General features: G+C 37.7%; 1 protein-coding gene across 4 annotated transcripts in view; it reads right to left on the bottom strand.

The window, feature by feature from the left end:
• Positions 1–24,860, bottom strand: part of Atp8a1 (ATPase, aminophospholipid transporter (APLT), class I, type 8A, member 1) — a 219,983-nt gene that overhangs the window by 36,325 nt on the left and 158,798 nt on the right. For all 4 annotated transcript variants that reach the window (XM_005391918.2, XM_005391917.2, XM_005391919.2 and 1 more), the window contains 5 exons: positions 13,924–14,107; positions 13,718–13,828; positions 7,735–7,809; positions 7,508–7,630; positions 4,191–4,269 (listed from right to left, as the gene is read on the bottom strand). In XM_005391918.2, coding sequence (XP_005391975.1) covers positions 4,191–4,269; positions 7,508–7,630; positions 7,735–7,809; positions 13,718–13,828; positions 13,924–14,107 — 572 coding nt within the window. The remainder of the gene's footprint in view (positions 1–4,190; positions 4,270–7,507; positions 7,631–7,734; positions 7,810–13,717; positions 13,829–13,923; positions 14,108–24,860) is intronic.

Raw genomic sequence — 24,860 nt, 5'->3', positions numbered from 1 at the left:
AAAAAATTAAATCATCTGCACCACTGAAAACTCTCAGGTCCATGGCATATGTAACATAATGCTCTATTTGTGTGTACATTCAACAATATTTACTTAAAACCTAGTGTTTTACATTTGAGTAAAGCACGGGAGGAAGCTGGGAGTGGAGCTGGTATCTATCGAGGTGAGGCTTAGTTCTTTCACTGTGTTCTCTTGGATTTATTGAGGTTTAATGTCCAGGGAGCTCAGTTCCTTCACCTAAAGGACAGAATGTGACTCCCTACCCAGAGGGGACCCAAGGCTCACATGGGGTCACACGGACAGCACCAAGTGTGGTGTCTGCATGGCAGGTCCGCATTTAGAGGACTCAAGTAAGCCACTTCCCCTACTTTCTGGTCTCTGAACCCTCTTTAACTTAAAAAAAAAAAAAAAAATTAAAGATCCTAAAAAGCTTTTGGTTATGTGGTTTATAACTATCAACAGTTACCAAATTAGACATTAAAACAACATTAAAAATATGTCTTGTTTTATCTAAAAATAACAGTAGTAAACCCAATACATGGTAACATAAACAGATTTTTATGAAAAATAGCCATTATCCCAAACAAAAAAAATTTAGTGTGAAAATTGGCATCATTTTACATTTTTCTTCTCTTTAATGTCTGGTTTAATAGAAGACAGCTGGATTCTCTTATGTTGTTTTGATTAAAATAGGGAAATTCAGCATTGTGGAGATATGTATGGGGTAACCGAATAGGGGAGAATTTTAGTAACTGTTTCCAGTACTTGTGGATATCCTTTGATACTACCTCAAAACTAAGCAGTTTCTAAAAGAGGTAGGGGAGGATTTCCTTAAAGATTAGTTATTAGTACAGACTCTAAAATGACATCGGTGAACTTTTTGCACTATAACCTATTGCTTTACTCTGCATGGATTTTTTTTTTTTTTTTTATTTTATTTTAAGGATAAAAGGAGGGAAACATTAACAGACATACAGCATTTTACAACATATCACAAGCACAATACAGACAATACAGAGTTCCAAACAAAGTGGTAGGGAATTAACAATGGTGGTTGTATTACATATTGATATCTTCAAAGTGGCTTCTCATGAAAACAGATATAGACATGCAATACTGGTCAACCAAAGACTCATTGACAGTTTCTTTCAGCATAGAAACAGCAGATAGAAGAACAACCATGTTATCTATCCTGTATATACATACATACAAAATTTCTCCTTCTTTCCCTTCTCTTTTCCCACATCCCAGAAGCCCTTTACTCTTCGGTGGTTTCCTATCATTTCACAGTGTCTATCATACCTCCGAGTTTAACTTAACTCTTTCAAGTTTTACACTAGTGACACAATGCGGTGCTTGCACATGTATGTTTGATTTATTTCACTTATGAGTATGGTCTCTAGTTGTGACCATTTAAATATAAAGGCCTCGAGTTTATCTTTCTTTACAGCTGAGTAATATTCCATTATATAAAAGTACCATAATTTTCTTATCCAATCCTCGGTGGATGGACATTTGGGTTGCTTCCACATTTTAGCAATTACAAATTGTGCTGCTATGAACATAGGTGCACATATATCACTGTGATATGATGTTTTTAGATCTTCTGGGAAAATCTGCATGGATTTTTATCCATGCAAAACTGTGTAGCTGGCTCAGCACACACCTGGAAGGACCCACTGCACTACTCCACCACGGTCCTGCATTTTGTAGGCAGCACAGGTGCTTTTCTTGTCCTTCCTATCTTGTCAAACACAATACTATTATGATCAAACTTGGAGGCCAGGCATGGTGGTGTATGTCCCATATCCCAGCACTCGGGAGGCTGAGGCAGGAGGATCACCGTGACTTCGAGGCCAGCCTGGGCTACAAAGTCAGTTCAAGGCCAGTCTGAGCTGCATAGTGAAACCCTGTCTCAAACAAACAAACAAACAAACAAACAAAAAAAAAACAATGGCAAACTAAGGGTCAAAGTTTAATAAAAGCATTGGCTAATGCTTTCTTCCAGGACACTGTTAAAGCAAAGTAGCTACATTCAGGAAAAGAATATAACTTCCAGCACAGGTCCATCATTATTTGTGCTAAGGCATCAACAATCTATCCACCGCTGCTTTTGCACCAGTCTGTACCAACATTCCGGTGCTGGGTGTCCTCAAGGCTCAGCAGACCACTCTTTAAGAACCCTTGAGGCAGGGGCCAAATGGTTTTATAATATATTGCATATTTATATTTCTCTTCCTCCTCCTTCCTGTAAAAAACACTAACAAACAAAACAATCCCATGAACTTCTCCGTACTTAAAAATGAAAAACAAGGCAAAATAATTATTAAAACCCCTCTATGTTAGAATGGTAAAACAGGTTTATGCTAGATGTCATTTATCCCTTGAGGACAAAAGGCAAGTGTCCCCTAGGCTGGAATGACTTGGGCTGCAGCTGGATAGTCTGAGCTGTTTCCCAGAAAAACTCACTGGGTGATCTGTGATCTACTCTCCAGAAGATGAAATGACTTGGGAATTCCTCTCCACCCCTGTCATTGCTAAGACGCATTATATGCTACTTGGAATAAACAACCTTTGGTATTAAATGTCCTTCTAATTTAGAATGTGGAAATGTAGTTTAATAGATTGGACATGGCTTATCTTTCATATGTATACTGATTCTGCAGTTGGAATGCTAACTTGTCTGGAGAACTTGTTTACAGTCAGGCCATCCTGAGTTGTGTCCTGAACTTCAATATCGGATTAGTTCAAAAAGGGGAAATAAACCAAATGCCCATGAACTGATTAACAGATACAAACAGCATGGGATAGCTACACAGTGAAATATTATTGAGCCATAAAAAGGAATGAAGTACTGAAGGCAATGTATATATATAATTCCAGTCCTATGAATGTCTGGAATAGGCCACTCTATGGAGACAGAAAAATCAGTGATTTCCAGGGACTGCAGAAAGGGTAGGAAGGAACAGAGTGAATGTCAATGGCTATGAGGTTTTTTATGGGGTGATGAAAATATTCTGACATTACATGATGGTAACATTTGCATAGTTCTGTGAATATACTAAAACCAGTGGTGACTTTTATGGTATACGAATTACAGCCCCCAAACCAACCAACCAACAGCTCACCTCCATGGCCTAGGAACTGAGACTATTTACTGCTGTAATTTACTGAGCAAATCATACACGAAGCAGGTCACAGTCTCTGCCAGGGCGTGAACCCACTGGCTTCTCTTCACACTCATGCTCCCGGTGACCTCCCCGAGAGCCACGGGCTGGAGCTGGGGGGTTTGAAAGGTGGGGAGTCTTGTGGATTTCCAGGGAGGGGCATCCGGTGTGTTTTCTGATTTACAAGGGTCACGTGGCTAGCTATGGAGAATGGACTGTAGGCGGCAAGAGCAGGCAGTTTGCTCTTCTGCTGGTGACCATGACCTCACACACCACGCGGCAGGGTGGCCCAGACTTACAGACAGACGACTCCTAGGGGGAGTATGTGTCCTGTTCGTGATTACTGTAGCTGTGGAGCCCAGGCACCAAGTGGTGGCCGTCTTCCCCAGCATCGCAGGGGCATGGTCTGCTGCAGGACACAGAAGCACTAGCTCATGCGTCCCAGGGATCCTTCCTAAGTGGCCATTTAATCATTTTTATGTGTACAGGAAATACACTATGCTCCTATCTCTCAAAATGGATAATAAAATCCCTCCTTTGAAAATGAGCAGAGACAATGCTTGTACTCCAGGATGAACATAAAAACATATTAAAAACTGCATCTAAAACATCATCTCAAGTCCACTTGAAAATACTAGCATGTGTGATTAGGTGCAATATAAAGTGCTTGATACAACCCTTGTAGGTACAATAAATAGGCCACATGAGATATTAGCACTATTGCCTTCAAGCCATATGTCAACAGATGAAAAAAGCCCTACAATTTAACTCCCTGAAAGTTTGGAAAACATGAGAAGTAAAGAAGAAAGACTTTGCATATATTAAATCACTTGGTTCCCAAAGGAATAATAAAATTCTTAAAGTGTGTACACTTTTTGGATATGTGCATTTTGGGTTAAGGAAAATACCATAAAATGAAACATGGCTATACTTTTTTTTTTTTTTTGACATATAGTGACAAGGAGTTACTTTTCTAAAAAAAGTAAAAAGTCATCTCTTAGCATTCATATCCTTCCTACTTACCATACTGAAGGGCTTTTAGTGGAAACCAAAACAGAATAACTGAGTGGAAGAGGCCATTTAAACAATGAACCCAGAAAACCTGAGGGAAAACAAAAATCCATGAGAACCATTTGCGATAAACTAGCTCTGTGAACTCTGACCTTTCTTTTTATCTATGAGCTAGATTCACAAAATGTGTTTCTGTCGGGCCACCACTGTGAATTAACAGAGCTGACAGACACTTTCTGCCTCTCAGGCTTTCATGGGTCATTTATTTATTTTTATGTTTCTCAAAATGTTTTTTCAGCTTCACTTGAAATTTTTCCAAATTTTTAAAAAACCAAGAAATGAAAGTTTTAATTTTTCCCCTAAAAAGAAAATAAAAGTAACAATAAATGCAGAATTTGTAGGAAAGTTTTCATAATTCCGGCACAGACTTTTAAAGGGACTGTAATTTGGAGAAATCCCTTTGTCTTTCTCCAGCGTAATACTAGTGTGAACTTTTTAATGCTAACAAGGTATAATGATTTTTCTCATTCTTGCTATAGAAACATACATGCACACATTATACTAAGACTAACACAAGTATAACATTTCAACTGTGTAATCATTAAAGTATTGATTGAATTTATTAAATATTTTTCACAAATTTTTAAACACCTGTCAGTACCAAGTTTCATATAATTATAACATCATTTAGCATCATTTAGCTTTTTTTATGTCCATTGTATTTCAGGAACAAGGGAGCAATTCTCACTGGTGCTCTTTAACATGGACACGAAAGATTAAGTTATAGAAAAACTGTCTGGAATTCTTATGGCCCTCTGAACAGTTGTAGTTTTGTCATTTAAAAGTGCTTCCTGCAAACAAAACTTACGCTAAATAAAATTGGCATGTATTAATAGTTTTAAGCTGTTCAAACAACAGAAATTAAGTTGCCTGCCTCCCAAAATTTTCCACTGTGATCTCAATCTCCTTTGTTAGTTCATCCAGCCACCCTGGATTGTATGATCCAATTTACGCTCCAATACATTACACATTTGAACTTGTGTTAGTCATTAACCTTTGTCGCTTCTCCTCACTATGTCATTACCACACGTTTTTATTTGACAGAAAGCACAGGTGGGTGCAAGAAAAATTAGTTCTACTTTTCCATTTTCCTGACTGATACTTATTGTCACATGCTAATCCTTTAACCCCTGTCATGACCTCAGAACCTCCGACCCTTTTTACCATAACAAACGTAAGCATCATCATTCAAGGCAACAATGCGTCTACACTTGGGACCCACAGCAACCAGTGTGTATACAACTATGCATTTTGTAGCCATTTGTCCCTGAATTTTAAAACACATACAAGGGATTTACACACGGAATTTTCACTGACAACATCAGAAAAACCCTTACAGAAAATGGTTGGCAACTTTTAAGTATAAACTATAAATAATCAAATAGATATGGAAGTTGCATAACCTACTTGAGTTTCTCTGATGACTTTTCTAAAAGGCCCATGTTTTAGAGATAATGAAATACTTTTTCAACAGCAAAAGATACAAGAAATAATGCACCTATACTAAAACTACTACACGCTGTACCTTTCCTGGCCATACAACTGTGTCCACATTTTTGTCTACAAAGTGCTTAAAATGACACAGCTCTGCAGGCATGAGTCCGGTTAATCCCGAGAGGCGATTTGTTTTTAAGTAAGAGTGACATGCCCAAGTTTATGGCTGGGATGTTAGCTCCTGAGATAACATCACGAAGCCTGAACTGCGGGAGATGGGGACCTGTGGCTGATGTGGATGCAACTGCCAGACTGGTGAGAACTACCCAGTGTACCTGTAGGCCTGGGACTTTCCTAGCTCTCAGATCACTTTTTCAGGGAAACAAGAGCTCATGTCTATTGTATCTGCCTCGACTGTACCTCTCTATCCTTTAAAAATGCCCATCATGGGTTATGGAAAACATGATAGCAATGCGGAAGAATTGAATACAAATTAGGAATGATAGGTACATTTTAAAAATTGAAAATAAGTATTAAAAATGAAGCTTAGACATTATATATCATAAATGGCAACAATTTTAAAAGAAATCCTCAGAAATATTTTTCACAGCTAGTGCTATAAGTGAAAGAATGCTTCAGTACATTGTTATTTTAGTTAACCTAGTGTGCTTATCTAAAACAAAGCCATCAAGTTGTACGCACTTGGGAAGCTCACGCGTGGTGTGCTCATGAAGGCCGAGTCTCAGAATATAACCTCTTAGCTATAAACTTAACACTATCATTTATGGTGGTGAAGTCAGAGGCACCAAAACACCTGTTTTACTTTAAGTACTGTTTACTGAGAATAGCATCAGAGAGCTTCTTGAATTAAGAAATATTAAAAAGAGCCTACATTAATTGCCCTACGTTCAGTACACTAAGTTAAAGCTACATTTAACTACCAGTAAATGCTAGTGAACATGCACTACACTAAATGGAAATAGTTCTGTGAGAGTGTTTTGTATTTGTGGCTTTTATAACACTAATAAAATACACAGATGTTAGAGATCCCAAATGACATCTACTTTGATATAATTTAACATCTCCACTCATTCTAAATAAATCTGAATTATTAACAAATAATAGTGGAAACATTTTAGAATATATACTTGCAGGACAGTAACCTATGCACAAAACAAGATCTTTTTGTTTTTGTTTTTGGAATGAATAAATTACCAGGAGTCACAAGAGATGACAAAAGCCTATGACTTGTTACGTAGACTATAAACTTCAAGTGCAATTTTAAATAAATTTTGAATATTTTATGCTGTATTTTTAATTTTAAGGCTTGGAAATACTGAAATACTAATACATAATTAGTCAATGAGTTACTCCCCAAAGACTGTAACTTTAATGCTTGATACAATAAATCTAAAATTCTAATGAGGACAGAATTATTTCACAAGCAGGAAGTTAGTAAAGAGTGATACAGTAACTCTCACCCCTATACATGGAAAGCCACCACTGTCAGCCCTGAAAGACTCCATCCTGTGAAGGGTGAGCTTTCTCCACAGTGATGCAGACAGAAAGCCACAGCACCAAAAGACAATGACTTCAGTCTGCTAGACCAGCTTACCGGTGCCTGTGAGCCTCAGTAAACAGTGGTTTCATTTTAATTTTGCAACACAATAAAACCAAACCAAACTAGCCAGAAACCTCTGCCTCTATCAGAACCTTTGGAATTAGGACTTGCCATAGTGGATATGCTGGAGCTGTCTTAGGCTGCGTCTCTCTGGCTTTGTAGTTGAAGCAAGAAAGCAGCCCCACTGGTCACGCACCCAGACACCAGCTCCTACCTTGGTATTGAAGTCCAGAGCGTTCTGAGATGTTTTGTACAATTCAGGGTACTTCAACATATTCTCTTTTCTGCATGATCTCTCAAATATCCCAAGAGTTAAGGGAGGCATTGCTGTAAACATCTAAAGTGATAAACTGATTATTGCACCACATAGCCAAATTCAGGGCAAGTCTTTACATCAGAATATTACTATAAAACAGGAACTATCAAATGTGTTAAACTTACCACATTATAAAGACCTATACACCACCTTTCAAAGAGGATCTGTCCAGAAAAGCCATTAACAAAGGCAAACCAGATCTAGGAAAAAAACAACCCAAGCCCTTAATTAGAACAAAATATCAATGCATTGCTTAGAATCTGTTTTATACTCAACTAATGCAGCAACATGTTATTTTCAGTATGCTCTTGAAAATGGCACTTCTGTACTTTCTTGAATTTAAAGGAACACTTTCATAAGGTATTTGCTATTTAAGTCAGAATTGGTCCTACTTGTTAACTAAAAAAGAAATATATGAATAAGAAACTATTAATTTAAAAATTAGGTAAATCTTGTTTTTATAAAAGAATGTATTTACTTGTCGTTCAATTTTTACAGCTTTAATTTCCTTTTAAAATATCTGTCAGGAGGTATTAAAGATTCTTTTTTTAATTGCAGAAGTAACTCCTGTTAATTCAGAAAATAATTTGAAATCCTTAATTCTGTCTGAGTTGTATTCATGTTGTTAAAATACATTCACAAATTTTCTTGAAACCTACTGTACAGTATCACCTATGCTCTTCTACCTCCACAATACAAAATAAGCATTTTTTAAAGTTGTTAAACATCCTTGAAGATGTCACATATCCCATAAGGTGTTGTTAACCTCTACAGGTTGAATGTAACTATTTTAGGGTGTTAGCTTGCTTCACTTTGCTTTTAAAAAAAGATTCTAAACTGAATGTCTACACATCTGTTTTCCCATAGGAAGAACTCTTGAACTACAATTAAGAAGTCAATGTTTGTAATTTTTTAACACTTCTTGATAATTACTGGCATCACAATAAATATGAACACATACATTAAACTATTTTAAACTTAAGCCATTTTAAGAGCATAACATTCTTATATGTTTTAAAATTTTCTTCAAAACAGAAGCCTTAACTTTAGAAACAAAACTAAGGGGTAGTATAGAGTTTTTCTCCAACATGTTGAAAACATACAGTAAATTAAAGTGGTAATTAGTAATACAGACCTTACTGTTTTTAAGAGCAGACCTAATCTATAATTAAAAATCAAGTTGACCTGGAAGAATAAAAGGCTCATCCAGCAATGCGATTACATAAACACAAACACAAAACACAACATAATGAGAACGAAACTGTTAGAGGAAAGCAGTCTTGACATGTGGCTCGAGTGAATTTCTGAATCAAAGTGGAAGGGACTTTGCCACACTTCACGTTTCATTTAACCTCATTATGGAAGCATGAATTGCTACAAATTCACCATTTATCAATATGTACCCAGGCTGGCCCCTCCATGAACAGGTTCTGCATCCACACTGATTCCCCTCCTTTCTATAGTGGAAGGGAACGACTGAACACGTATAAAAACGAATGTCTGCTTCATGAGATGGAAAAGAAAACAAAGCTGCGATAACACATGAAAAATAAGTCCAAATTGTGTTAGGGTTGTAACACACATTAACGATAACAAAAACATAGAAATCCAAGTCAAATCTGAAATTCTTACTTGGTTTGCTAAATGTTTTAACAAAAAGTTTTGAACATTTATCCTAAACAAGGAGCCAGATTGTTTGTGCATGTAAACTTTAAAAGAATTTTTTGCCTTCATTGGAATTAAGCCTATTTTTCCTTGTGAGTATATACAAGATGATAAAACAGACTTTATCATGTTTTTGCATCTGGTGTTTTGGAGGTGTCAGACTTTCTGAGATGTGGATAAAGATGTAAACACATATTGTGACATTTCAGGTAATGGTTATATTTTCCTAATGGCAACTGTGACGTAGTAATACATTCTAAGCTCCTCTTTCAGATTTCTTGGGTATGATGGAAATTTATGGAATTTTTAAGGAATTGGAACACAATTTCTGAATTATGGTCTTTCTAGTCTACAAAAGTACAGTCCAATCTTTGTTGGTTTGAAGAGAGCTGCTTATCAAATTTATTAACGGATATGATCTGGCTCATAGGTTATAGTCCTAAATGCATTTGCAGTCATCCATATTGCATGTTTATGTTAATAAATCTGTGTGTATAGGGAAATAAAAAGGATCAAGATGTGATATGTATATATATATCAACATCCCTTGATAAACGTATCTATTATGTATCACAAACACATTAATAATAAAAAATTGTGCAGGAGTAAGCATTTGCAATAGGAATGATCCCTTAGCTTCTTTGTATATAACACTTGATTTGTTTTTATTCTTGTCTTATTTTCAGCGTGGGTTATCGAACCCAGGGCCTCATACATGCTAGGCAAGTGCTCTACCACTGAGTTACAACCCCAGCCTGGATTGTACGTAACATCTGGTGCTGATTCAAAGGTGCTTTAAATTTAAGACCTCACTTCAAATCAACAAATACACAGAAAGCTTCAAATTCAAAATAAAATGCAAATAAACATGGATGAGTCAAAGTATGTTTTAAAATGCATAAATGAACTGCTTTATGTTAGAAAAATTTTAAGTGGCAAGCTAACACATCCTGCTTGCAAGGCAGGTGAATATGTTTTTAAAATTTACTATCTGCATTTTAAAATTTTGTATTTTAATTTCTTTTTTTAAATGAGAAAGAAATGACTCTATGTAACTTTTCAATATGCAGCCCTATATCTTCATACAAATATTTTGGTGTTCAAATTTATTCACCTTAAAGGAGAAAGAAAAATCTTTAGGGGTGAAGTAGTTCACCAGAAGATTGATTTCTGATTAGTTTGAGACTTGTGGTTAAAATATATATTGGGAACATATCCATGCTAAGTAAGATAATACCTAACTTACCATAAGCACATAAAAGTTCCTCTTTGGACTCAAAGCCTGGATAAAGAAAGAAAACACCAGGCCTTCTAGGGAGGTGTATAGATTATTTAAATTCACAGAAAATCCACCTCCTAGAATAATTTCCTGGGAAAGTATTACTTTATTGACTTAAATCAAAGCTTCTGGAAATTAGAACCACTACATTGTTTGGGAGTCTTGGATGCAACCAATGATTTGAAAGAAAAAGTCTTATTTTGCTAGGAAGTAGTCAGATGTTTCAGAGAAGTAAAAGAATCTTTTTAGAAAGAGCCAATAATTTAAACAAACACCTAGAGCTGCTGCCAGGCAGCTTCTATAAGACCTTCACATCCCCACCTGCTAAGTCTGTATTTATTTGTGGGCCTGTACTTTACCGTAATGGAGGGGCTAGACAGTGATATTCCTGGCAATACAATGATGGGAAAGCAGTTTTGCAGATAATCTATAAAACCCAGAGTGTTCAACACTGTTTCTTTATTAGTAAAGAAACTTTAGATCTGCTGCTCCTGGTATTATTTTCTAAATTCCACCTCCCTACAGAGGCGTGGCAGCTAAAGCTTCACAGACATTTTCCTGATGGAGCATTTCTGCATATTAAACAGCAGCTTACAAATAGTCAATGAGTTCTCTGCTCCCACGCTTGATCAGCACAAAAAACTGAAAGAACAGACTGGAGACTGGCAGTTGTCCTCACTAGAGACATTCAATGATGTGTTTTCTGTCTATTCATTCACAGTATTGACATGAACCATTAACATCTGCAGAACTTGTTTTAGCTGGCAAAAGTTGGGTATCTGGGAATTGATTTAAAAGGTCAATTCATTTCTAAGACAGTGGAATTATATTCAAAATACAGTTCCGTAAAGTGCTAAAAGAAAAATAAAAATGAGATTTTCCAGTAAAGTTTAGAACTCACTTCCTTTTCAGTGTGTAAAGAATACGTTCCATGTTAAATATCTCATGAAGAGGCTTGAAATTAAAAGTCAAGTGAAATTTAGGGCTAATCTACCACGAAGCACATAATTCTGGGTTTGAAATACAGTGTGCATGCTTACTTTTCATTGAGTTTAATATATTTTATTTTCCCCATTAGTACATAAATTTTGCTCACTTCATTGTTGATAATTAGTCTAGGTTTAAAAAAGCATTTGTCAATCTAGATTTAAAATCTAGACACATCATTTTAAAAAATTAAATTTTTATAATACATTTATTAGTGTCAGTGCGTTTAAACTCCTGGCTTAAAAGTCTTCAAAAGTTTGTTAAATAAACAGTATACTTTTGTTTTGAATGTGCTTTGGGATGAAAAGAACATATCACTAGAAAAGTCAGATAAATAGGGGATGGCAATGAAAAATAATTATTTTGAAATAAAGTCACAATTTTATATATGAAACAGAATTTTTTGATCTGAACTATTTTGGAAGTGTATTTTGCCTTTAAAACACATATTTTTTTTCTCATACCAAATCTATCAGTAATGAACTATAACTTCATGAAGTGTCTTTTTTGTGTTTCCATGTAAATTAGGAATTATGCTTAGTCAACGCTTTAATAAGGAGATCAGCAATCTGACAGAGGTACAAAGAACAGCTAAGTCAAACTTACAAGACTCCCCAGGGAGCACGGTAGATGTGTAATCTACTAATTTATTTGTTTGCAGTGTTCCTTCTCTGGTCTAAAATATGGGACCTTATTACCATACAGCAAATGGCTTGGTCTTGTCTTTTCTGATAGATGTGTAGAAACAGTCAACAGAATAGAGGGCAAAGTGGCACAGAGCGCAAACATGTGTAGGGAGCCCTCGGCAGATTTATGAGAGCGTGGGTGCGTTACTGCAGGAATGGAAGATGGAGCATTTTCCTGACAAGCTCCTGGAGCTCCTTGTCATCTCTGCTGAGATACAAGAGGGACACACAACTGATAACACCTCAAGTTTCATTATTACAAATACAGATGCTGCTGATCAAATGGCTCAGTGCTAAAAAAAAAGCACACTGAGTTATCACATTCAGTTCACTAGTGCTATGCTGTCCAGCACAGTAGCCACTGGCTACACGGGGCTCTACACCACCTGTCCCTTTTCTGAGATGTGCCAAGATGTGGCACAAATGTCAAGAACACATCAGATTGTGAACACTAAGAATGAAGTAAAGAATATAAAAAAATAGCAGTTCTTATAGTCATTACATGTTGAAAACATAATGTTTTGAATATTCTAAATTAATAAAATAGGGTATTAAAATCAACCCAAGTTTTAATTTTAGCTTAGTTTTGCTAATGTGGCTTCAGGAAAATTGAAAATTACACACGTGTCCTCCGCAGTTGGCAAGCTCCTGGAGGACAGGAACTGTGCTTGCTTTACTTCATAGCTGCTACACTGATCTTGGCGCCTGGCATCTAGCAGGTATTGCAAAAACACTTGCAGAACAAAATGCATCTCTTTAGAAGTGGTACTCCTAGCCTGGTTTGCATTGTTACAATGATGCTATATTTGACACATGAGTAAGATCACAGAAATCACTTCCTAGACCCAGGAATTAAATATTCTGGTAATTTTTAGGCAAATTCCTTATTATCTAAATTCTTGTTTCTTACTGAAATCAGAAATCAAAATAGTTCTGGACAGCAAGGGATACCTATATGCAGCACAGATCTAGGTTTGAAATGAAGTAGCTATCAGATATCCAATTCAAGCAAAGGTACTATGTATCCATCTGGCTCTATACCTTTGTCTCCCCCAGAATTAGGGCACTTATCCTTGGTTTTGTGTTTATCATCCCTTCACTTTTCTTTTCTCTTAATTTTGACTTGTACCCTTTTTGTTTGTTGTGTTGCTGGGGATCATTATTTTTCTTTTTAAATAATAGATTTCCATATGTCCATCATCCTTCAACAGTGTGTTGTTTTCTTTGTTTTTGAGCTTTATAAAGTATAGTTTTCAGTCTTTTAAAAATGAAAAACTTACCTCTTTAGCAATTTTAATTCTAACATTTCTACCAAAATGATACAACATTTTAAACCAGAATTTAAACATTAATTATTCTCCATGGCTGACAACTTTTCGTTTTAAAAACTGAGTAAATGAGGTCTTAATGCAAACAATGAGAAAAGGTCTTCATAAAAATTGTCTTTAAATATATAGGCAAGTGACAACGATTTTAAACTTAATCTATTACCTCAATAATATAAAGGACTATGTTCTTGTAGAAGCAGTACAGGATGCACTTAGAGACTCTGTTATAGTTCCAGGCACCATGAACCATCAGTAAATTCTTCAAATACTTGAACTAAAAGAAGAGTGGAAAAAAGTTAGTATTTCCCTCTTCACAGTGTTGGCTGAGTGAAAGGAACAGAAGGATGTTTTGCAGCAAGGACGCTTTACCTGAGCTATGGAATAATCAGAAGAATTAGCTGCCTGCAGGCCCTCGTTGCCGCTTATCCCAACACCCACGTGGGCTGTCTGGATCATGCTGACGTCGTTTGCCCCATCACCAATCGCAAGCGTTATGACTTTGACTTGCTTCTTCACCATCTCAACAACTTCAGACTTTTGTAGAGGAGAAACCCTTAAAAATTAGAACGGATTATCAATTACCTTTGGTTTCTGAAAAAAGAAATTTTGAAATGCCATTGCTGTGAATGATAAAAGAAACAAAAGATGCATATGAACAGTTCATTCCACATGAATGAAGAACCATTATGAGAGTTTCAAGTTTAAAAATGCTTAGTTCTATCAACCTGGTTGCCATTTTAATGGAAATAAATAAAGCCTTAGAAGCAAATCTCAGCTAATGGCTCAAAGAAACAATACTATCTGTTAAAAACTAGCTTACTAGAATGTTTGGTTCGCCACCCAAAATGTTTGTTTTGACCACCCCAAAGGAAGCTGGTCTTAGAAAATGTAGTAGATGCTTAAAAAAACTTAAAACATTATTTAAATTAGTGATAGGGAGTTGCTTAGCCTTTTAACCTGTTCTCAGTTGCCACGGTGAATCTAAACCACAGTGCTTCATTTTCTTCCCAAACCACTGACTGATATTCAGGGAGCCATCAAGCAATCTTTTATACAAATGTGGGTCAGGAATATAAGACATCACCATTAACACTAGAATCAGAGTTGGCATTAAATTTGGAATAATTTTCACAGGCTTTTAAAAGCCACTTAAGAAATACATTCCAAAACAGTGATAGAAGAATTCTGAGAAAGAACACATCAGTGCAATTAATATATTGTCCATGTTGTATTGGAAGTTATATAGACAGGAAGATTACACAATAGTTCAGTCAACTATTAAGACAGTAATTAAACAGTAAGAAACTACTGACATACATAATGTTACTGGACAAGAATAGATATCTTAGTGCTAAGTTCCTTATCAATGTTAAGTGACACAGGTGTCTAATAAACATCTGCTGAAACGTGACAAATCGTTTGTTATTCTATTCTAAAAGGAAGATCATTACTCTAAAAGAATCAGTGCATCTTTGCACATTTTTCTGTTTATTGGTGTAGGAAAAATTCCTAGCAGTGGGTACTCGGCACAAATGTGTGCTTTAAGGAGGCCCCAGTCTGTGTACAATGGGATGAGCCACAGTAGCTCTGGCTTTTATTCCACATTGGAGAACCACTGCATGAGCCTGTGAGTTGCTTGCGGAGCAACCCAGGCTCCTCTTTGTATTCTTGGTGTCTGATCCAGAGGATGTACTCAACAAACGGTTGCTATATGAAAGAATTATTTTTAATTTTTTCTTTGGATTTCCTTTCAGAGTCTGGCAGTAGTACAAAATGACACAACTGTGGACTTAGCAAGGGAATAAATGAGCACCAGGCCATTAATGGGCTATTTCACTGCTAGCCTCCATTTTTCTTTGAAGCAATTGTCATTTCATTTTCACATTTTATTTAATTTTTCTTAACAGGCTAATATAAATTGGTAAGTTCACTGGCTCTAGGCCAATGTTTTAAACACAGACTGTAGCTAACGTTCAGTAAATGTCAAGAAAGAATGCTCCCCAAGACATGTTCTAGAAAGCAAATGGGAAATGTGCAGGAAAAGAGAAAAGCATTTGAAAACATTTATCAAATTCCCTTTCACAGACCCACAGTGTAAATACATTATGAAGTCATACCATGGAACCCATGGAGCTAGGACACGGTGGTACTTTCTTCATGAACTGGACCTGCGTGGTGAGCTAATACTAGTGATTTAAAGTAGCACCAGAAGAGTTGGACTAAACTTTGCCTTCTGTCTTCATGGTGATTACAAACAATCGTTTTCTCAGCATGATGCTCAATCTTTGATAACCCCAACTAAAAATAGCTGAGGATTTTCACACAATTCTAAGTGGAGAGCTAACTCAGATGCAAAAAGCAAACATCAGGAGCACCCTGAGCAAGAACAATGCCTGTTAAATAAAAAATGATGATATAGTAAGAGACACCCCCCACAGTACACTATGCCACTAGCAAGGGATCTCCTGCCACTACAAGCTGAAAGCAAACAGTGGCTTAGAAGAAAATTCAAGAAACAGAAGAAGACTTCATTTCTGATAAATGTGCAAATAAAAGCTGGTTGCTAAACAGAGATGTTGGGTTTAAATGGGAGTTCATCAAAAGTAAAATATATATTCACAGGACATTTAAGTCAAAACATGAATGCACAAACTTGTGATGAAGGACAAAGAACTTTATTCTGCATGAAGTTTGCTGGTTGAAATTCTGCCTATTTTTGTTGGAGAAACTTGATTTATGAGGAACAATACACGGTTTGTTTCACTGAAGTGGAGACCAGCATGTCATAATTCTTTGCACCCCAGTTTGCAGTTATCTTCCACAGCAAATTTCAACAGCAAATTTTTCTAGCAACTCAAAATCTTTCTAGACCATTTGTAATGGTTAATCTTGACTGTCAACCTGACTGAATTGAGAAACACTTCAGAAATTAGAAAATAACACTTCTGGGGGGTGCATATCCGAGGGTGTTTCCAGAGATGACTATTATATGAGATAGTAAACTATTGGGGGCAGACCCACCCTGAACGTGGGTGGCACCATCCAATAGGCTGGGAATCTGGATGTAAGGACACTGGAGGGAGGAAAGCTGCCAGCTCATGCTCTCTCGCTCTTTTTGCTTCTTGGCTGACATGAGATGAACAGCTTTGCTTCCCCACACCCTGCCCCCACGATGTTCTGCCTCACCACAGGCCACAGCAAAAGAGCCAGTTGACCATGTACTGAAAACTCTGAAACCGTGAGCCAAAATAAATCTTTCCTTCTTTAAGTTATTATTCTCAGATATTTTGACAAAGAGCTAACACACCATTATAACTGGTTTTTCCAGCAACAACTTTCACTAGATTACTTCAATGCCTTACAAAATATTTAATTCATGGTGATTACTTTAAGACGCACCACTGGGATGAACATGGATGGAATGAGCACCAGGAGGAAAGCACCAACACAACTCATGGAATCAAAAGCGCAAGGGCACGCTACAGAATCCAGGCTCTGGGCAGAGGGTGCCGGGGGCACTCTGAAGCAGGTCTCATAAAGAAGATGCTTTAAGGGGTTCAGGTTAGTTGCACCGAAGTTAGTTAAAAAGAGCTTCTCTAATTTGAGCATCCCTAATCAGAAAATTCAAAATCCATAATGCTCTAAAGGTCTGAAATCTTTGAATGATGCCATGATGCCACAGGTAAAAAGCTCCACCTCTGCTATCATGTGATGCATCATAGTCAAAGCATAGGCACACTAAAAATATTGTGTATTCTCAGCTACCTAGGAGGCTGAGGGAGGACGATAGCAAGTTCAAGGCCAGCCTGGGCAACTGAGTGAAGACCTGTCTCAAAATAAAGATTGGAGAGGTAGCTCAGTGGAAGATTGCTTGTGTAACATTTGTGAGGCCCTTGAGTTCAATTTCCAGTACTGCAAAAAATCCCAGAAACAAACCCAGAGAAGCAACTTCAGGTGACTTGTGTAAGGTGTCTGTGAAACTTTAATGAATTTTGTGTTTAGACTTGAAGCCCATCCCCAAGATATTTCATTACATAAGCAAATGTTCCAAAATCTGAGAAAAATTCAAAATCTGAAACTCTTCTGACCTCAAGTATTTTAAATACTGCATACTCAACCTGTACTATTTTCAAACATCCATTTTTAAAAAATTGATCCTTACTACACAGAGGTGACAATAAAGCAAAACAAAAAAATTTAAGTCATTCAAGCTGAGTGTACTATAAAAGCTCTTTGACTGAGTTGCCAGAACATTCTAGAAGATGTAGAGAGCAGCCTGGGCTGTGAAAGGCTTCTGGGACAAGGCAGAATCTGCCTTGGCTTTGACAAGGGGAAGACAGCTCACCGCAGGTACAAGAAACAACACATATTAAATTTTGTTAACTACACGTTTAAATTTCCCTAGAATACACCCCTTTCTGCTGCTGTTTCCACCTTTTAAAAGGGTTACTACTGTGCTCATCAGTTTATTTACTTTGACTTTTGGACACTTCTTTCTGTATTTGCACAATTTCCATTATAATCCCGAGAACTAATTCTTCCCAGTGTCTATCAAACACCACATGTCCATAGCTGGGAATATCTAAAACTTGAACTTTCCAAGTACCAAGAGTTTTCTTCTTTTCCACTGTTGCTTTTTCTTCTTTGAGACGAGGCCCTATAGAAAAGAACTGTGTATCTATTATGGACGATAAAGCCTGTTTTTCTTCCCCATGGCTCTACAAGCAGAAGGTGGTCCTAGTGCTGCAGCCCAGGAGCATACCAGTGCAATGTGCTTTTCAGATATTATTCTGGCTGCAGTTTCTGCACATGTTATTCATTATTTTTCTTATTTGCTATGTAGTAACTCTCAGTGCTTGTGAACATTAGATCAGAGCCCTGGAAATTTTTACCATTTAAGCTAAGTAGTATATAGGTGGTCCACCTTATATGAGACTTGGTTTGCAGTCTTTTAATGGAATTAGCTAAATGAATCGCCTTTCTGAAGGGGATATGGATAAACGTCTTACGTACAAGTATGTACACAGACATACAATAAAGAATAATTTCAGAGACTTTTTATAGGTAGCCAAAAGACTTATACTATAAACTCAAAAGTAATAATGTTATCTTATTGGTGCAATTTTATGTATGTATGTCAGAGGCTCTTTTTAGCTTATTTCTCCAAAACACAATCCAGTTAAATTATTGCATTCTTTTTGACTATCTATGAAAAGGAAAAAAATTAAAAACATGGAGGAATATAATATTTCCTAATTATCCTGCAGTGTTTTACAGAGTAACCAAGTTTTGCTAATTACTAAGTTTGAGGTCCACTTCTGGTGACTGTTTTTAGAGGCTAGGATCTGCTGTACTTTCTTTTCCAACAAACTTCCTAAGGTTTCTCCTGTGAATACCAGACTATCCCCCATTGAGTCATATCCTTCTAACAAAGAAATTACAAAAAAGAGAAAAATTGAACTTACAAGACCTTACTTGCATCTTTTTGAACTAAAATTTATTAGGTTCATTTATAAGGTTTTAAACTGAAAAAGGAATTAAAATATGGCAAAAAAAATCTGTTACATATACCTGAATTACATAAATACTAGAACTGTGTTAGGAATGCATCATGAATTTATTACTGGAATGAAAACAGCAGCTTATGTAGTAAACCCTCAAAATGATACTTAGCCTATGGTACATAATGAAACATTCAACCACTTCGAGGTAAGAGAACCGTGCTATTCAAATGACTGATGAGTGAGCACTTTCCTGGTTTCCAAAAGCAACATCTGTTGATCTCCTCTGTAGTCATAGGCAGCAGAAACCTTATAATATAGGGACTGAGTTCACAGAAATAAAATACAGATAGCCTTTCTATAGGCAAAAGGAAAAGCCACTTAGAACACTTTTCTTCAATGTATGTTAGATATAAGCTTTTCTTTTGTAGAATTTATGTAGTTATGTAGGTAAACTAAGGCTTTTAATTACAGTAGTTCAAGTAATATTTTAAATATAGACGGTTCATATCAATAATGTGCATGTATGGATATTTCAAATTACTAACTGGCAAATATACCCTACAAAAGGGCACAAAGACAAAACTCCTATGAGATATTATTGTACTGTTTACCAGGGAACAGTTTGTCCACGAAGCTGATGTTCATCTTCTTTAAAAAAAAAGCACCTAGTTATGTTGAATCTAGCTCTGTACACAGCACATAGCAGATGTACAAATGGTAGCAGAGCTGAAAAAAATGGACATTTTATAAGAAAAAGAAATTCATCTCATTATTCCATGATACTATCATTGTAACTCACGTGTTTTGACCCTTTGCAATTAGGAAGCAAACCTATTTAATCTGATAGAGGAACTGTGCAAAGGACACTGGATATTCTAGGCTTGCATTCAGGGGTGGGAATGACAGGTAAGACCAATTATTAGGTGGAGAAGAGAACATCTACTTTCAAGGAAAAAGGTAGCTATATTCGGAGTTGGATGGCACGGTGGCCCTGCAAATTATGACTGAAAAGTTGTAATGGCAGGGCTAGCTCTAAGCAACAGAAGAATGTGGTAGAAACAATGTCTAAAACACTAATTTGGATTGGTCAAAAGATGTTTAGATATAGCAAAACACAACATAATATAAACTGAATCTGACCTAGGACAAGGGCCATGAAAATGACAAGAAAGGATGCCTGGCTGGGTGAGAGGTTCTGAATAAAAGTGGTTTCAAAGAAGACAGGTGAGGTCTCCATACAGAGAAAGGCAAGCAGCAGCTTTCCGGCGGAAAGGCCTCGGGGAAGTTGCAGACGCCCTGCTGGGGGCTAGCCCAGGGGCATCAGAGAGGCAGGCTGACTCTGTGGAAGAATATAAAGAAATAATGTAGAAGACCTCAGGCCCTTCTCAATGCCCCTCAGAATTATTAGTTTAAGGACTTTTATTGAGCTACTGCCCCAAGAGTTGAATATTCAGAGCCTATCCCTGCTCCATGAAATGCTCTCTTCCTCTTGGAGAATGGTACCTAGAACCACCCCATCTCTCATTACCGATTTCAAACCTGTGCAACACCCATTTCTTGGCTCTATGATATATTTTTTATTTTTCAAAACCATCATTTTCCTCAGTGGTTTCCTTCTCCTCTGCTCCATGTCCAGCAGCTACTGGAACCCTATCTTCCTACCTGGTTTTGACTGCTAGAACACTACCATGGCGCAAAACCACCTTTCTTTATCTGGCTCTAAGTAAGAACAACTCTGCCAGCTTTACTGAAATGAATGTTAGCACTGGACCCCACCACAGGTTCATGGAGAGTCATTTATGCCAAGTTTTCTAACCCTTTCCTATACAATATGGCCAAGGCAGATTAGAGAAATGCCACAGGCTCCATATATCATGTCCTGAGCAAATCAGAAACAGAGAAGAAATGAAAGCAATCTGTTAGGCAGATTCATATCTGAGAGAAGAATATATTCTAGTGCTGGTTTACTGACTCATGCAAAGCTTTAGAGAAGCCTTTGGTGGAAAGCTATTGAGGTCTGCATTGAAAGCTGCTGAAAGCCAGGCGTGGTGGCGCACACCTGTAATCCCAGCACTTGGGAGGCTAACGTAGGAGGATCACAGTGAGTCTGAGGCCAGTCTGGGCTACATGTGAGTTCAAGGCCAGCCTGAACTGAATAATGAGATCCTGCCTCCAAAAAAAGACGAGGACAACAACAAAAACACACAAAAAACTGCTTAAAAGAATTGCCAAGAATTTGAATGCTGCTGTTGGAGATAAATATGCATATTCAAAGTTAGTAAAATACAAAACAGGAAAAGATTAAATTGAATACATAACTGCAAAAGGATGATGACAAAAGTCAAGATAGTTAGTACTTGGGAGACTCATAATGAAAAGAAGCACAAAGGGGCTGCCAGGGTACTGGTCATGTTTGGGTGAGAAGTATACAATTTTGTGAGAATTCACTGAATGTACACTTAGGCATTATGTACTGTTTTCAGAATTATCTACTATAATTCCTATTGAGGAGTGTGTGAATGTGTATGTACATGTGGGTGAGTTTGAGAGATCTGGAGATGGTGATTTATTTAATAAGTTACACCTAAAACTGGACAGTACTGAATAAAAGTGGCACCCTGTAACATTTAGATATTGCATATATTTTTTAGCTACTTTACTGTCAGATAGGGACTTCTCTGGTGCAGCACATAGGCACTGGTTACCAGGCTGTAACATGGCTATGTAGTTCCTCTAAAAGACCTCAATAGAGGAATAGACAGCAAATGAGATGGGCAGCACTGAGCAGATGATTATTATGTTAAAGGAAAATACAGGCGTTTTATTAAGCTATAAAATTTATTCACCGTGTCCTCCATTAGCCATACTTGTATGAAAGAATTCTTCTTTCAACATTTCCAACATTTCTTTAGGTTTTCTTGGAAGCAAACATAGGGTTGACATTCATTAACAGTTTGTAAGTCTCTTCAAAGCCAAACATCTGCTTGGCATCCAATGGCGTTCACAAATTTTTTTCTTTTTTTCTTTAAAGGAACGTCTGTTGAGCATTTATTAGCTTCACTTGTGCTTTATGACTACCTTCTGAATACAAAATTTATTTGGAGGACTCTTTAAGGCTAAGACAATCCCAAAAGATTCAAGAAGTAGCTCTGCCTTGACCCTTTATTTAGCATACTCATGTGACGACAGGAAATATTCAGTGTTTCCCTGAACCTCTTCTTGGAGGACCCCTTGATTGGAGTGAGGTGAAAGGTTCTGCCTGGAATGCCACTCCCAAGTGACAATGCTCACTGAAGTCAAGTGGTTTTTTTCTTATACACTGTGGGGAAAATGGCCTAGAAGGGGGTTAAACTTTGATTAGAGATGTTGCAAGTAGGGAAAAATGCTTACTTCAATTTAACTTCTCCTTTTCAGAAGACATGAGTACATAAATTATGTAGGAGAACGGTGATTACTAGACAGTCTAAAAGCTGGAGGCTCTAAGCCAATTTTCAACCAACTGTCACAGAACATAAGTTTCCAAATATGTTTAAACTAAACTGACAACTACAGAAAAAATGTAAAATTCTTTGAAAGGCTGGGTTATGTGAACTGATGAGGACCCTGGAAACCACACACCATTTAACACACAGCAATATCTCACTGTAACATTCCCAATCTTCTGAAGGGAATATTAAAAGAGGCAGAACAGCTGCTTCCCCAGATTAAGCAGATCCAAGCAGTGCAAAGGCCCTTCCTAGCCTTACAGAGTGGCCAAAGTAGAGTTCAGCCAAAAAACTGCATGGGTGATGGGAGGCCTTCTGACCCAGATGCTTCCATGCTGGGAGGAGCCACCCCAGGAGGAGGACCTTGTGTGTGTCTCCGTCTTTCTATGTCAGAGCAGCTCCATTCTTACCTGCTGAAGGAATCCAGGTTCATGGAGGACTGCTATTGTTGCCAGATTCTGATCCCTTCATTTCACAGGTCACAAAACCAAGGCCAGAGAGAGTTTGTTAGGTATCCAAAGTGCCAGAGAGGTAGAGCTAAAATAAGCACTGTCTGAATCCCCAGTTAAAAAGGCAAGGGCTCAGAGCAAGAAGGTATTGGTAATTGAGGTCAGAAATTATCTGCCTAGAACCTCAGGATAGATCTTGATCTTAGCTGTGCCTACAATTTTCCAGGAGTCCTGCAGCTGGTTCTTTTCCCCTTATTCAGTCCAAAGAGTTTTAGGGGGTCTCGAAAAGCCCTAAAATGGTGCATATGATCCTGCCTGTTAATTTGTGTGAGTATTTATTCTGGGGGAGGTGCCCCAGGCCTTTAACTTGTTCTTTGAGAGTATCTGTGATCACATCAAGTAAGAATCAAGCAGTGGGAAGGAAAGGGAAGAAGCACCTCAAAAGATTGCTTATGCTTGTTCCCAAGAATACTCACCAGAAACTACCATCAAACCAGATGCGTTTCCCATTGACACAGGTTTTGCAGGTAAATATGCATGACTGTGAAAACGAAAGCTACACAGCGTCTGTGAACACACAGTACATGGTACACTGATAAAAAAGATTATATTCTTTAAAAAATCTGAGGTATAACATGCCACCTACATTGTGTAAACCAAAACCAAGACTCCAAAGCCCTGAATAATTCTGGGGTGGGGATTAATTCTGTCTCTTGAATATTCCCTTCAGAAAATGGTGGTGAAAGGCGTCGTGATGACTGAGAGAACAACTGCTTCTTTGAATTCAGCCAGAGACTCTTGAGGGAACAAGCTAGCTCATCTTTATAACTGTGTCAATTAGGCAAACACTAAAATCTGCCTCCATCCCTGGATGCTGATAATGTCAGGGAGGAAAGTGGCTGATGTAATCCTGAAGATGGAATGAACGTGGGGAGACTCACTACCACCATGGGGATGCTTTCCCTGCTGTTTCCACTCTGGCCTGTGGCCACACAGAAGACGGTAGAGGAAGATCTGACTCTGAATTATCATCAAGTGTGCGGACTGACAAGCAAGAGCCTGGAGAGCAGTTTAAATCTGAGAGAAAACCTCTGAAAGGCAGCATGAGCAGAAACGAATTTGGGAAACAGAACTCTACTGTATTTTGAAATAATACTCAGTATTTATCTGAAGCATCTATCTTATAATGGAGTCAAATTGAGAATTTCCTGAGGCTGGAAGATTGTAATCATTTGAGAAATCAGGAGTGACACGGGGGTTTAATTGCCAAGAATGATACACAGACTTGCCCACCTCTTCCTATCGCATGATGGAAGCATTCTCATGGAAATTACACAGGGAGGTCAGGCAGTGAAATGACAAGATGGTCTGCGCCAACAGTTCGCAAGAGGAACGAGGCCAAGAAGGTGCACAGACATGAATCTGGCAGTGGCACTCACGTAATTATGGGCTTAGACCAATTCTCAAAGCCAGGCCGGAAGCCGAACCACAATCCTTGTGGGAAAAGAAAGTATGAAGGTAATTAGAAGAAAAAAGCTGGGGAAAGATATTTTACTTAAAAAAAAAAAAGAGCAAATCCTAAGACTCTAAATAAGCCTCAGAGTCTGCAGAGGGACCTTTCACGGTCCTCAAACATGCATAAAACTGAACCGAGGGAGGAAGGGGCCACACACATCTTTATAAGCTCAGTTTCAACGTTGAGCCGCATGTGCAGGGCAGGGTGTGAGTCCCTCCCAGGGTCCCTGGGCCTGGAAGAGCCCTGCCTGAGATCCACGTGACTTGTGAGTATCCAGGGCAAGGATCTCGGAGGGGAATTTTGTAAGCACAGAACATATTTCTTCCTCCTTGACTCTGCTTTCTAGTTTTCT

This window comes from Chinchilla lanigera, unplaced genomic scaffold (genome assembly GCF_000276665.1).
Source record: "Chinchilla lanigera isolate Chin_1 unplaced genomic scaffold, ChiLan1.0 scaffold00042, whole genome shotgun sequence".
Lineage (NCBI taxonomy): Eukaryota > Metazoa > Chordata > Mammalia > Rodentia > Chinchillidae > Chinchilla > Chinchilla lanigera.
The sequence above is the reverse complement of the archived record's forward strand: the minus strand, read 5'-3'. Positions and strand labels throughout refer to the sequence as shown.